Below are 13,023 nucleotides of genomic sequence, written 5' to 3'. Positions count from 1 at the left end.
GTAGTCAACTTGGTCCCTACCGCCCACTAGTTCCAGCTTTCATGGTGGGCGGTAAGGGTTTGCTGTAACTCTGCTTTATAAATTTTATAAAGTAAAGTTACTTCCCTACTTTATAAATCACCGTTACTGTGGAACCGGTGGGTGGTTAGAAAATTTTACTACTAACAGAGATACAAAAGTGGGCGGTAGGTATAAAAAGGTTGACTAACCCTTATATAAGATATTGTACACACAAGATGCTAATATGAATAAAAAATAACAGCATACTATAGTAATGTCAAATGTCCTTTTCAATCTACCTTACAGATCAAGGTTTCCTGATGTCTCTCATCTAAGTACAAAAGAAATTCAACTTTGCTTAGCTTTTTAGTATTAGTCAAGGCCAGTTAGGTAGTATCATCTAGACTAGTTGATTAATAAATAGTGAAGACAGCCCACTTAATTCTTTTTTATAATTTATTTTTATCACATCAAACCCATTAACAAGAGAAAATTGCATACATGACAGAATAAAATAACAGTTTTTTTAAAGAATACAGGAAAAAGAAAAAAATGGAAAATGATCACATAGACAAGCATCTCCAAGGCATTTGACTAGATTGCTTTAAAAAAAAGAGAGCAAGAAAGCCCTCTGTGATGCTCACTTGTTAGGAACAAACATGTACCCTGCAATTCAAAGGTAAAGACCACATACATCAGTAGTCTATAGTAAAATAGTAGTAGTTTTCCCTTATTGTAAAGGAAATATTTCTGCATCCGTGTGGAAAACGTCCGCAATACTTGATGCGTTATAAATATTAAAGGTGTAATAAAACAAAACATATGCATTCTTATCTATAACAATTGGCTTCAAATCTTGTTAACAGTTATTTGTATTTCAGCCCACAATATACAGACAAGTCCGAACCATGCAAATTAGTGCTCAAACATTGCAAGTGCATCTCCAAAAAAAAGTTGATTGCAATCAATTCTTATTAAACATTCTGTGTCAAATAAACATGAAATAATGTTTTCTATTATAAGAACCTCATTTTAAGATAAACATACATTTCACATTCTTTAAAGCAACTTATTGGTTTACACAAACAGGACATACTTCTGAAATCAAAGAATGTAAAAACAGTTTCTAGGCCTTTTGGCTGAGATCAAGTCTAATAGGAACAGCTAATATTAATTTAATAAACTTCCTTTAATTTTTTTTAAAAAATCAGCGGTGATTGTGGGTTTAGCATTGTTAATTAATGCTTCAAAATCTGTATCAGCTTTGAATACCTTCAGAAACAGCAATGGAATAATGGTCAAAGAACTCAAATAACAAGAGCTAAAGCTGAATTCAACAGTGAAGCAGTAGTCTTGCAAACTTGGCTTAAAATTCTACCACTGGTTTTGTAGAACATCGTTCATGGTACTCCAAGTGAGCAAAGAACAATAAAAAATTACAGGAATGCTATTTTATTATACCTTACAGCAACAAAAATCAATGTAGGGTGATTCTGAGATTCTTTCTCATACCTTTTATTTTCCCAGAACCGAATTGACTTTCATTTTATCTTAACTATTGCTAAATACCTTCTTCAAGATTAACCCTCTATACTGGGTTGTCCCACATGAGCTTTTTATGCAGAAAAAAGGGTCAAATGTATATCTGTGATACAATATTTTCCTTATGCATTTTATGGCGTAAAGTGCAGGTATTGAAATATTACTAAACAAACATGTTTAAAAATGTTTGCCAGATGGAGTGAAATAAATGGAGTGAAATAAAAGCTTTCAGACTAATCTCCAAAAAAGATATCAGTTCTGATGTATCTTATTCAAACCAGTGACCAAAGATAAATGTTCAAGATATACATATGTGGAAAATCATATCCACCTTTCTCACCAAGTAATTTTACTTTATGGTGAAAATCTTGAGATGATCCTGCCATAGAACTTAATATCCTATAAATTTACTTGAAACAATATGGAATAAAAATGATAAATTAATCTCAGAGTTAAATTCATCTTAATCACTTTTATCACAAATACACAAAGGAATCTACACTATCTCAGATAATAGAAATAGAAAATATATTACATTGTGCAATGTGTTTTATCTAAAAGTTACTATTCTACTAGATTTATCTTCCCAATATCATTTTGAATAAAATAAAAATATTTTGGCAATATATTCCTGTTAAGTTCCTTTTCAGCAGATATCTACACCAATACCTACTGATTATGTACCATCAAGTTGATGTCAACTCTTAGAGTCACAAATTTTCTCCATCATGATGTCCCTAATCTGGTCTGTCAGATCTTTCAGTGGTCCACTCAATGCCACTGTAACTTTGTTTACCCACCTTGCTACTTTTCTTTACTTTCCCAGCACTAGAGCTTTCTCTAGAAAACTACTATATGTCTTCACAGCATGTGTCCAAAGGTTAATTTGAGCTAGCTCAGTTATACCTGGAGTAAGAAGAGTTGCTTTGTTTGATGATCCATTTGTTTATTTTCTTACTATTCATGGTTTTCTCAAGTCTTCTCCAACACCAATTGAAAAGCTTAAATATTTTTATATTGCTTCTTCAAAAATCCAACTTTAGCTATAACCTTTTAATAGATAATTTTTGTCATATCTAAGTAATGTCACTTTATTGACTGTATTTAGTGCATACATCCAAGAAAATCTATTTACATTACTAAGAGCTGACATTGACTTGATGGCCCATAATCAACTGATGATTATATGGGTGGCTTTTTTTTAAAGGAACTCAAAGCAGTGTAACACGGAGAGACAAGGTCTCCCTTCAAAGCAATGTAATGGGAAAAGAGTGTGTGGGGGGGTCTCCTTTCATTTTTATAGCCACAACCCTATGAGGTAGATTGGAGAGTCTATCTTTCTCCATCTAAAGTTATTTGGTGATTTTCACGGCCAACGGGGTGGGGGCATGTGTCTCAATTAAATAGCTTAACACTGTTCTTATTAGAATGACCCATATAAGTAGGCTTATTTCTTCTGATTTCAAAATTCTCTTTTTTATTTCATGCCATCTATTTTAAAAGATACTTTCAATCTATTTAAACAAATAATTTTTACCAATATCTTACCAGTGTGGTAGAATATTTAAAAAGTAGAAAAATATCAATTGGAGAATGACATGGTTTTGTAGAAGGTTATTCTGTGTTAACATATTGTTCCAATTAAAGCTATGTTTATAGATTGTTTATCCTTATGAATATATTTTATAAAATTATTTCCCAATACTTAGCACAAAAATATTTCCTAACAACTGCAACTAGCTTTTCTAAAACCCAACTGAATGTTTGACCCATATTTAGTCAAGAGGCATTTTTATAATAAATCACAGAAATGGAAAATATTTTGATAAAATATTTAACATATTCAAATGCCATATATTTTCTTACAGTAAAACAAGATTAAAACAAGATATTTAAACTGGAAAGCAATAGTTGCTGCAATGTTCCCATGTAAGAGAGTCATCAAGATTCACCACCAAAGGATGGTATAATTCTTCAGAGACATTTCAGTACTTTAAGGCATTGTGGATTTACTCAAAGGTGATTTTACAAAAAAAAAATATAAAAAATGTTGTAACAAACAATTTTATTTCAAACACAGGAAACAGCTGTATTTGCTGTTGATAGATACCAAAGGAGTTGCAACCTAATTTCATTAAAACATAGGTTGCAATTAACCAATATTTTAAATATAAATTTTGCACAAGAATTATGTGGCAATCCAGAATGATTGCTATGCAGCTTTCCATGAATACTTAAATTTCAGTATGGATTATATTTTTCTTCCTTGTTCCCATATAATTTAATCCATTTGTCCAGGTAATACTGGATTTCAGTCACTGGTTACAACCCATTTTCCACATGGCTTTTTTCAACATTAAACTTTCTTTCATTTGGCATTACCCCATGTTTTATTTTTACAGCTCAAATATACTTCTTTCAGAAGAAAGTCTTGATATTCATTTTAATAGATGAAGCTATGTGTGTATGCCTTTTCCACCAAATAAGTAAGAAAATTCTTGTACAAAAGCAATTTGATAATTAAGAAATCAACAAAAGAATACAAACAAACTTAAGTAAAGGGTGTGAAAAAAAATCTCAAAGTACCAAATCAAATTACCATTGCAATGTTTCTTACACAAGAATAATCAGTGATTTGCAGAAATGTCACAAAATACTGTCATATTGAGACAAAAATAGCTTGGAAAGAAAATTTACGCATTTACAAAATTATATATGCATTATTTCTACCACTTTTTCCTTCTTGCTGCAGTTCTTTACCATTTCAATATGCCAATCTATAACACCAAGTTTTTGGAAAAGGTAGAAGAAACTTTGATTGGGAAGAGATACACAAAAGCCCCAATGCATGCATGACTGAAGATTCAGGTTTTCTTTTTAATGTATCCTTCAGAATTCCATGAAATCCATCCACAGTTCAATCTATTATCAATAAACTGAACTGCACTTAATTTTGGTTAAAAAAACTTGGTTAAAACTTTTTTGGGAAAGGAACACAAACTTCAAAATTTTAAATTTGTATTCTGGCAGTTGTTTTTTAAAACTATATGCTACTTTTCTAAGCACTCTAAAATCTGGAGTGTTAAATGGTTTATGCAAAGCTGGCAATCAACCTCAAGCGTATATATAGTTTTTCTCATATAAAGAGCAACAGAAACATAAGCCTGTTTGACAATGCCTAACCAACAGTATTGGTAATATATTAGTTTGATTGGGCACAAATTAGGAACATTTAAGACTTAATTTTGAAATGACAGTCAAATCTGCTGTTGTATTAGATTGGAAGCAAAACTTATAAAATGTGAGGTATAATATTGACAAGGAGTCAGTTTGAGTAGTTTGTATAAGTACTTTTTATGTTATCTGGTTGGATAAAGAGTTCCATTCAATATTTTGATTTTTGTAGCTGTCTGCATATTTCTGTACTTTTTCAGACATGCACTACTCTTTGCATCCATTTAGATGTGATCTAATTCTAATCTTTGATAGGATTATACCTAAGGTTGTAGGAAATAACAAAAGGACCATAGATGTGACTCACTTTATATCAAAGAATTATAGGTCATGATTCACCATTTGGACAAATATTTGGAATTGTCCTGCCCATCTATCACTAGTATATATATCATTTATTTCTGCTAAGAGAATATGGTCTTAAATATTTTTTAAAGATGGCTAACCTATACATTTATATTATACTATACAATAGTCAGATGGAAGTTATCCCCAAAAAGAATAGAATTTATTGCAAAGAAAACTTATATAAGTAAAATATAACTTTTCTCTTCACAAAATATTGTGGTTCATTGGCTGCCTTGATCAAAAGAAATTATTGTGTGACATTGATGATACAGAACCCTAAACTTAGTGGTTCTATGTAGAGTTTCAAAAAAAAAGAGAGTATATAGTAGATGTAAGTATTAAGAGTGTCCTAACTAGCAATTGGCATGAGTTGGTAGGTCCATGGAACACATCTGTTTCATGAGCTACAGTGACTGTTGGTTTAGTTTTGAGTGCAATTCAAGGTGCTGGCTGTCACTTTTGGCTATATAAGAGATAAGCCCTGATTAATTAAGGGATCACCTGTCTCTCATAACAACTGCCCAGCCAATTTGATCCTGCAGGTTGGCATACTTTGTGTTCCTTTAATTAAATAATCTCGTATCTCAGAATCCCTGAAGTGTACCTTCTCTGTAGTCAGTTCTATTCTGTAGAATGAAGCCTCACACTCCACCCCCAGACCTATATAGCCCCACTCTGTGTTGTTGTTTGGAACTGTGAAGATCTGGGTCTTTGTCCAGACCTTTAGCAAGGGAGAATTTTCACTTCATCATGTTTGCCATCTTTTATCTTTATTTTTTATTTATTTTATTGTTGTGAGCCACCCAGAGTCATTGATAGTCAAGTGGCATACAGGTTCAATCAATTATTATTACATAGCTTGAAACTATTTGTGCTTGGATAGTCCTTACCATTATAATTAACATAATTTGCCTATCCGGCAGTATACATTTCACTGCTGATGTCTTCAAATAGTGTTTATTAAATTATACTTGTTAAAATTAGTTTAGTATTGATTAGTGTCAAACATCATCGACTAGTGCTATAATAATGGCATTTGTTAAATTATGGAACCATAAAAGTTAAATAAATTTCTAGTTAATTATTAGCACCAATACTAAACATTCCATGATTCATATGGGCATTTATTATTTTTAAAATAAGACCAAAACAATATAGTTATATTATTCTTATAATATGAATTTTTAGAACTTCTTGACACATTATATTATGTGGTATAATAAGATGCATGAGCATATTATACCAATTTACATAATTTAATATGTGAATGTGCAGAAGCAAAGTACATGTAGTAAGCTTTCAAACAACTCATGGGCTTACTACCTGCAGATTATATACACTAAACATTCATTTTAAATAAATGGGTGCTCAGAGACACATGCTGTAACATCTGAGAAACTTACGTTCCTGAATTTTCACACAAGTGATGCAGTATTAATATGAAAACACCTCCTGCAGGACAATTCTTCTGTATTCCATGCACTTACAACAAGTTCTATTCAGAATGTTTCCTGTACTGTAATATACAGTATTTCATTTGTCCTGTGGAATTAAGTTTGCTTTTCAAAAGAAAAGTAATCCAAGTTTCTGACTCCTTATATGGCTCAATTAAAAGTTCACCTTTAAGCAGTCACCATTAATATTATCTTTTTATCTTAACACCACTAATATCAGTCAATCAATGACTGAATACATCATGCTCCCAGGGCAGAGTGGAACTCATAAAAACAAAATATACTTAAATGTCAAAGTAACCGTCTCCTAACTCTAACTAAAAATTTGGGTAACAGTATTATGAAGTAATGTTTTTTTGATATTACACACTACATTGCTTGTGACCGTAGAAGAGGTATTAAAGGAAGGAAACTTTATTATGCTATTTCTTCCAATATTCTTCTGCTCTGTTGGGGAACACAGGCTTCTTTGAATGGTTGCTTTCTAAAATCATGCTACTGTCAAGTATTGATGGTAGAACAGCCCAAAAAGGCTTGTGGAAAAAAGACAAGCAGCAATCCACCAAGTGAGAAATGAAAGGAGTCCTCTGAACAACAGTGGAGTGAAAATGTTCTTCAGGCTAGCCAGAGCCATTGTTAGCTCGATTACGGTTACCTTCATCTTTCTATCATCAGATGACGATTCAGAGCTTACTGAACTGCTCTGTGGACTGTCCTCTGGGTGTAAATCTGAGGTTAATTCTGGATAAATGCCCCACGAATAGTTACCTACAGAAAAATAATTAAGGCAAGAACATTGCTAAGTTTTTAAATCCGTTTTAATCACATGCTTCTAAGAACAAAATTGCATGCTAATTAGGAAAGGCAAACAACATTTTTAACAGAATAATGACAGAGACAACCATTTGAAACCTGAGACACATGGGTCAACTTTTCTTGATTTTAAATCAGGCTTCATTTTTCAAAAGATGAAATAGATTTAGATTTTTTTTAGATTTTATTGAACATTTATATGCCGCCCTTTTCCCTGAGGGGACTCAGGGCGGCTTACAACAATGGGGGGAAGGGAGTGCAAGACAAGACTTAAAAGAAAAAGAAACGTGAATAAAAGAAATTAACCATAAAAACACAACATTCACTCAACATTCGGGCGGGGTGAGAATAAATCCTATCCCCAGGCCTGACGGGATAGCCAGATCTTGAGGGCTGTGTGGAAGGCCTGGACTGTGGTGAGGGTACGGATCTCCACGGGGAGGTTGTTCCATAGTGTCGGAGCTGCAACTGAGAAGGCTCTCCTCCGCGTAGTCGCCAGTCGGCACTGACTGGCGGATGGAATTCGGAGGAGGCCTACTCTGTGCGATCTGATGGGACGCAGGGAGGTAATTGGCCAAATTACATAATTTGGAAATATTTGGAAAGAAAGAGTTAAAGAAATTTCCAGAAAAGATAGGCATTTCTCAACAAATTAAGTTTTTACAATAATTGTTTATGTTAATAGCAAGGGAAATGGAAATAAAAAAATGAATTATGTAAAAAAATGAATTTGCAAATACTGTAAACCAGGGAAGGGTCTAGCATATAAATTACAAGAAAAGAAAATGATAATAAAATTACAAAAGAGAGATACTGTATTAATGACAATGTAGCATGCAAAAAGCCTTTCATCAATATTATCCCAATTTGTATAAAAAAGTGACATCTCTCTAGAAAAAAAACTGAATATCTAATGAACAAAATTTACCAAAGATTACAAAGGAATAGAGACAGATTCTGAACACATCTATAATAAGGGAAGTTTCTAAAGCTATAAAAAAGATTAAAGTAGGAAAGGTTCCTGTATGATGAATTAACAATTTCTCCTAAATGTTTTGATAAAAAAATCTTCACAACTTTCCCAAAATATGAATTCTATCCTAGAGGGAGGAAAGATTGCAGACAATTGGAAAGAGGCCAATATAGCATTTATAGCTAAAGGAGGACAACATTTGACTTTAAGACTTTTGCATGCACAAATATGGAAAGATTTGGTATTACCCACAATGGAAAAAAGGCTTGAAGAAGATCACAGAATTTGCTGAAATTACTAAACTGATTTCTTTAATCACAGAGTAGATAATATCTGTGTTTATTATTGATTGGAGCCCTTTTATGGACTTTTTACATAAAGTAGAAAAAATGAACTTATGATTTTGGTTTTAATGATTAGACAGGACAGATTATAGAAAAAAAAGATAATTATGTGATAACCAAAGAGTAACAGGTAAATTTATGATTGCACTTATGAGTATAATAAAGAAGACTAAAAGCTACTTCTACCTGTACCATCTTTCTTGCACTTTTATTTATCTTCTATTTAAGACCCTTTAATAACAATTATATACCGTGTTTTTCAGAGAATAAGACGCAGCAAGGTTTTGAAGAGGATTTTTTTTTAAAAAAAAAGGTTTTGCACTCTGCAAACCTCCACCCAAATGACCCTTTTTTGTGAAAACAGGACCTTTAAAAAAAGGGGGGGAATGAATAGCCCTTAGGAAGCTTATAGAGTGCTCCTGGGGTGTGTGGGGGGCCAAAAGTGAGCAAAAAAACAGCCCATTTTTCACAAAAACGGGCCCGTTTTTTTTTTTTTAAAAAAAGTGGGGGCAATGCATAGCTTTTAGGAAGCTTATAGAGTGCTGCTGGGGGGGGGGAACTGGCCATTTTTCACCCATTTCTGCCCTCCTCAACCTCCAGGAGCTCTCTGAAAGCCTTCTAAAAGCTATGTACGGCCATTTTGGGGAAGGGGCGGAGATTTGGGAGGCAAAGAATGCTGTATTCAGTGTATAACACACACCCAGATTTTCAGCCTTTTTTTTTTTTTGAGGGAAAAAAGTGCGTCTTATACTCTGAAAAATATGGTATTTGAAATATGCCCTAAAGTCAGCAGCATTTTTGTTTCCAATTGCATAGGAATACTCATGGCACATCTTGGTTCAGAAATTAAAAGATGAATGATGGGATAGAAATAGAGAAATGAATAACCAAGAAATTAACTTTTGACATCTACTTTTGTCCTACTTTCAAAATGAACCCCCTACAAATGATTTTTCACCAAATATAATTTTTCCAGTAACTGCCCATAAGCATTTTATTTCATTTATTGAATATTTCTTACCTAAAGTTTTTAATAGAAGAGTCATGTGCAGCAACATAACCAGAGGTGCCACATATTGAAGAGCAATTATACAAAGATAATAAAACACTCTGGCCACCTGAAGTCAACAAAAATATTGCACAATTAGGGGTGCAAGGCAATACTATCATATAAGTTATCATAGCTAACAACACATACAGTTAATGGTATAACCACATTAAACACTTTTATGGAATGTGTTGACAATCAACCACTCAAGATCCCAATGCTTATCTGCTGGAAAAGGAACAAAGCTTACATTTTTCACTTCCAGCCCTGTCAGCCCACAGTACATCAAAATTGTTCTCTCAAGAACTAAAGAACTAAAATATGGACTCAAACAGAATGAATAAGAATGAGTTAACAGAATGAATAAGTAGAAGATAATGCCACTCTAATCCAAGCAGTCTCCTATTTTCTTTTCAATCCCCCTCTCCATTTAGCATGCATTTCTAATCCTGAAAAAACTAGAAAGTTTTTTCTGATTCCTCTTTTGACTGAATCCAATCCCAGATAGTTTTTGTAGCAATGCTGTTATAAAAATGATCTTGTTCTGTAATCTGAAAAGTGAGTGAGTAATTTGCATTAAGAGTATATTTCCTGCTCATGAACACACATGGCTAACTCCTGGAAAGCAAACAGACAGTGAAGTAATTTGAAAACCAAACTGTTTTGATACTTTTTCTGTTATTTAGTTACTTAGCTATTAAAGTCCAGCCCAATGTGATCAACTCTGGGCAGTTTACAACAATAAAAACAATAACAAAACAGATCATATAATTCAAAAGGAAGTCTACACAATGATCAATTAAATAACTGAAACTTCCCACAAAATGTCTGGGGATAAAGCCAGATTTGAAGGGTGCACTTCAGATGGTTTGAAGAGTGTAGATGCCATGATATGGGCCTGCTTCCTGCTACACTGTTTAATGCAGCCCAAGCATGCTGGCTCTGTCTGATATATGGAAGTGGCAGAAACTATAGGAGATAAGTACCGTATTTTTGGATTATAAAATGCACCAAGATTTTGAAGAGGTAAATTTTAAAAAAAGTTTTTGCACTCTGCAGGCCTCCCAAACCCTCTGCATGCCTTGTTTTTGTGAGACAAAGTGCTCCTGAGGTCTTGGGGTGGGGGCAAAAAAGGCTCACTTTTAACTTGTTTTTGCCCTCCCTGGCCCCCAGGAGCACTTTGCAGGCCCCCCAAACCCTCTGAACATCCATTTTTTGTGAAAGAGGCAGGGTTTCAGGAGGCAAAAATGCTGTATTCAGTGTATAAAACGTACCCAGATTTTCACCCTCTTATACTCTGAAAAATACTGTAATCCCTCAAATCAAAGGAAAGAAATTAAGAATTAAAGAGGTACTCCTCCCAATTTCTCCCAAAACATTTACTTTTACTCTAAAAGGGATAATATTTCAGAATGCTCTTATATTTGCTGTTTCTTATTTAAAATGGAATTTCATGTGTTATTTATATCTAATCTCTTTTTCTAAAGTGAAAAAGACAAAGGAAGCCTCACACAATTCTATTTATATAAAAATACTTGCATACAATTTTATGAAATAGAGTATATTTAAAATATAACTATATTCAAGGAAACAATAGTAGTATCACTCAGTTAATGAAAACTGATATTATCCGTCTTACTGCCGGACTAACTTAAGCTTAAAAGTAACTAAAATAATATTGTCGTGGTTTCTAGAAAAACATATCAAATTCTGTCTCAGTCTAATTTTAAAAAATAGCATCATGCTCATTAATTAAAACTGAAATGGCTTGTTAATATATATTTTTGATTATTATAACCTTAGGCTTACCATTTTCTGCAATTCAACAGTACTTATTCTTCCAACTTCTTTTTTCATTTGATCCACACATTTCTGTGCTAAATTCAGATAGGCTTGGAGATGGCTGCGCATCATGGCTAACCTCAAAGCACAGAGGAGAATTATAATCCACAATCTTAGAGTATCGAATGTAGCTTCTGACATTCTGTAGATTAAAGAATGAACACAGAAATTTTCTAAATATTATTCCACACATTCCTCCAACTCCCCATAAGCCCACATAGAAACACTGTTGAGGTAATACTGGGGAGAAGATGGGAATGTCAGATGAGAATGTGTTCCTGTGAAAAAGAATAAACAAGAGGAGAGAATGTGGATGTATGAAAAGAAATCAAAGAAAGGAGAACTGATTGTGTCTCCATGAGGGACTGAATGGATAGAGAAAAATAGAGAAGAGATGGCCCTGCTTTCCCCTCAGAAAGACTAAAAACATTTATCCTAAAAACTATGGTTATTTTATTCTAATTCTTATTCTAAAAAATAAGAATATATCTACAAAAATATTACATTTTAAACCTTTATACTTATAAGGTTTAAAAATAAAGATTTCCAAAGCAGCTTACAAAGGCACGTTTTCTTTTCCTAATGGTGGGTTCATAATATAATCCTTGGTAATTGGCTTTACCCATAATAACACCATAAGCAGAGGTGCCAGGAAGTTTATATGTAGCAGAGTTCTGGAAGAGACAGAAAGTAAAATAAACACATTGTATTATTACAGAAAAAGGGTATTTCTAAACTATTCTATATTGAAAGCAAGAGACATAACCAATTTCATTATATTTAAGTACAATGACAATAAAGATTATACTTAAATAAATACTAGTTTACTGATTTCTGCTACATTCTATGTTGATTTATTTATGATTTCTAAAGAGCTTGAGAAAACCTTGGAATTCCTTGCAAGCTTATCAAGTAGTTTTGTGTAATATAAATAATACAAATTAACTCCCCAAGACTAATTTGTTTGCCATTACCAAATATTCCCTCATGCATACAACTGCAGAAAAGTTTGGAAGCTTCTCCCTTTGAACAAGGGAATGCTGTGAATGATTACATATATAGTCCTCAACTTATGACCACATCTGAGTGCAAAATTCAAGTGAATTTAATATGCTGGTAATGACATTTAAAGTCTACATGGAAGATTATATGAGTGACTAACCTAGGTTACATCTACCCATCCTATCAGGTTTGGCGGGAAGGGTCCCATCCTTTAAGGAGTATCATCTGGATAAGGCAGAAGAACAGAAGTTTTTGCCATGACACCCAGCCTTTGCAGCATCATTCTCCCCCAAGATCAGATTAATCAAAGATAACACACTAATGGATAATAGGAGAGGAGAGAAAAATAGAACTTTATTCAGATAGCTAAAATATAACTATGTAACAGATGAATATCTGGATGGAACTCATCAGTTTAGTCCT

General features: G+C 33.2%; 1 protein-coding gene across 1 annotated transcript in view; it reads right to left on the bottom strand.

The window, feature by feature from the left end:
• Window positions 1–445: 445 nt before the first annotated feature.
• The window catches only part of TMEM161B (transmembrane protein 161B), a 45,135-nt gene continuing 32,557 nt past the window's right edge, over window positions 446–13,023 (bottom strand). The window contains exons 9-12 of the mRNA XM_032213784.1: window positions 12,159–12,272; window positions 11,566–11,740; window positions 9,730–9,826; window positions 446–7,346 (exon numbers count right to left, since the gene is read on the bottom strand). Coding sequence (XP_032069675.1) covers window positions 7,069–7,346; window positions 9,730–9,826; window positions 11,566–11,740; window positions 12,159–12,272 — 664 coding nt within the window. The 3' untranslated portion in view covers window positions 446–7,068. The remainder of the gene's footprint in view (window positions 7,347–9,729; window positions 9,827–11,565; window positions 11,741–12,158; window positions 12,273–13,023) is intronic.

Source organism: Thamnophis elegans, chromosome 3 (genome assembly GCF_009769535.1).
Source record: "Thamnophis elegans isolate rThaEle1 chromosome 3, rThaEle1.pri, whole genome shotgun sequence".
NCBI lineage: Eukaryota > Metazoa > Chordata > Lepidosauria > Squamata > Colubridae > Thamnophis > Thamnophis elegans.
The sequence above is the reverse complement of the archived record's forward strand: the minus strand, read 5'-3'. Positions and strand labels throughout refer to the sequence as shown.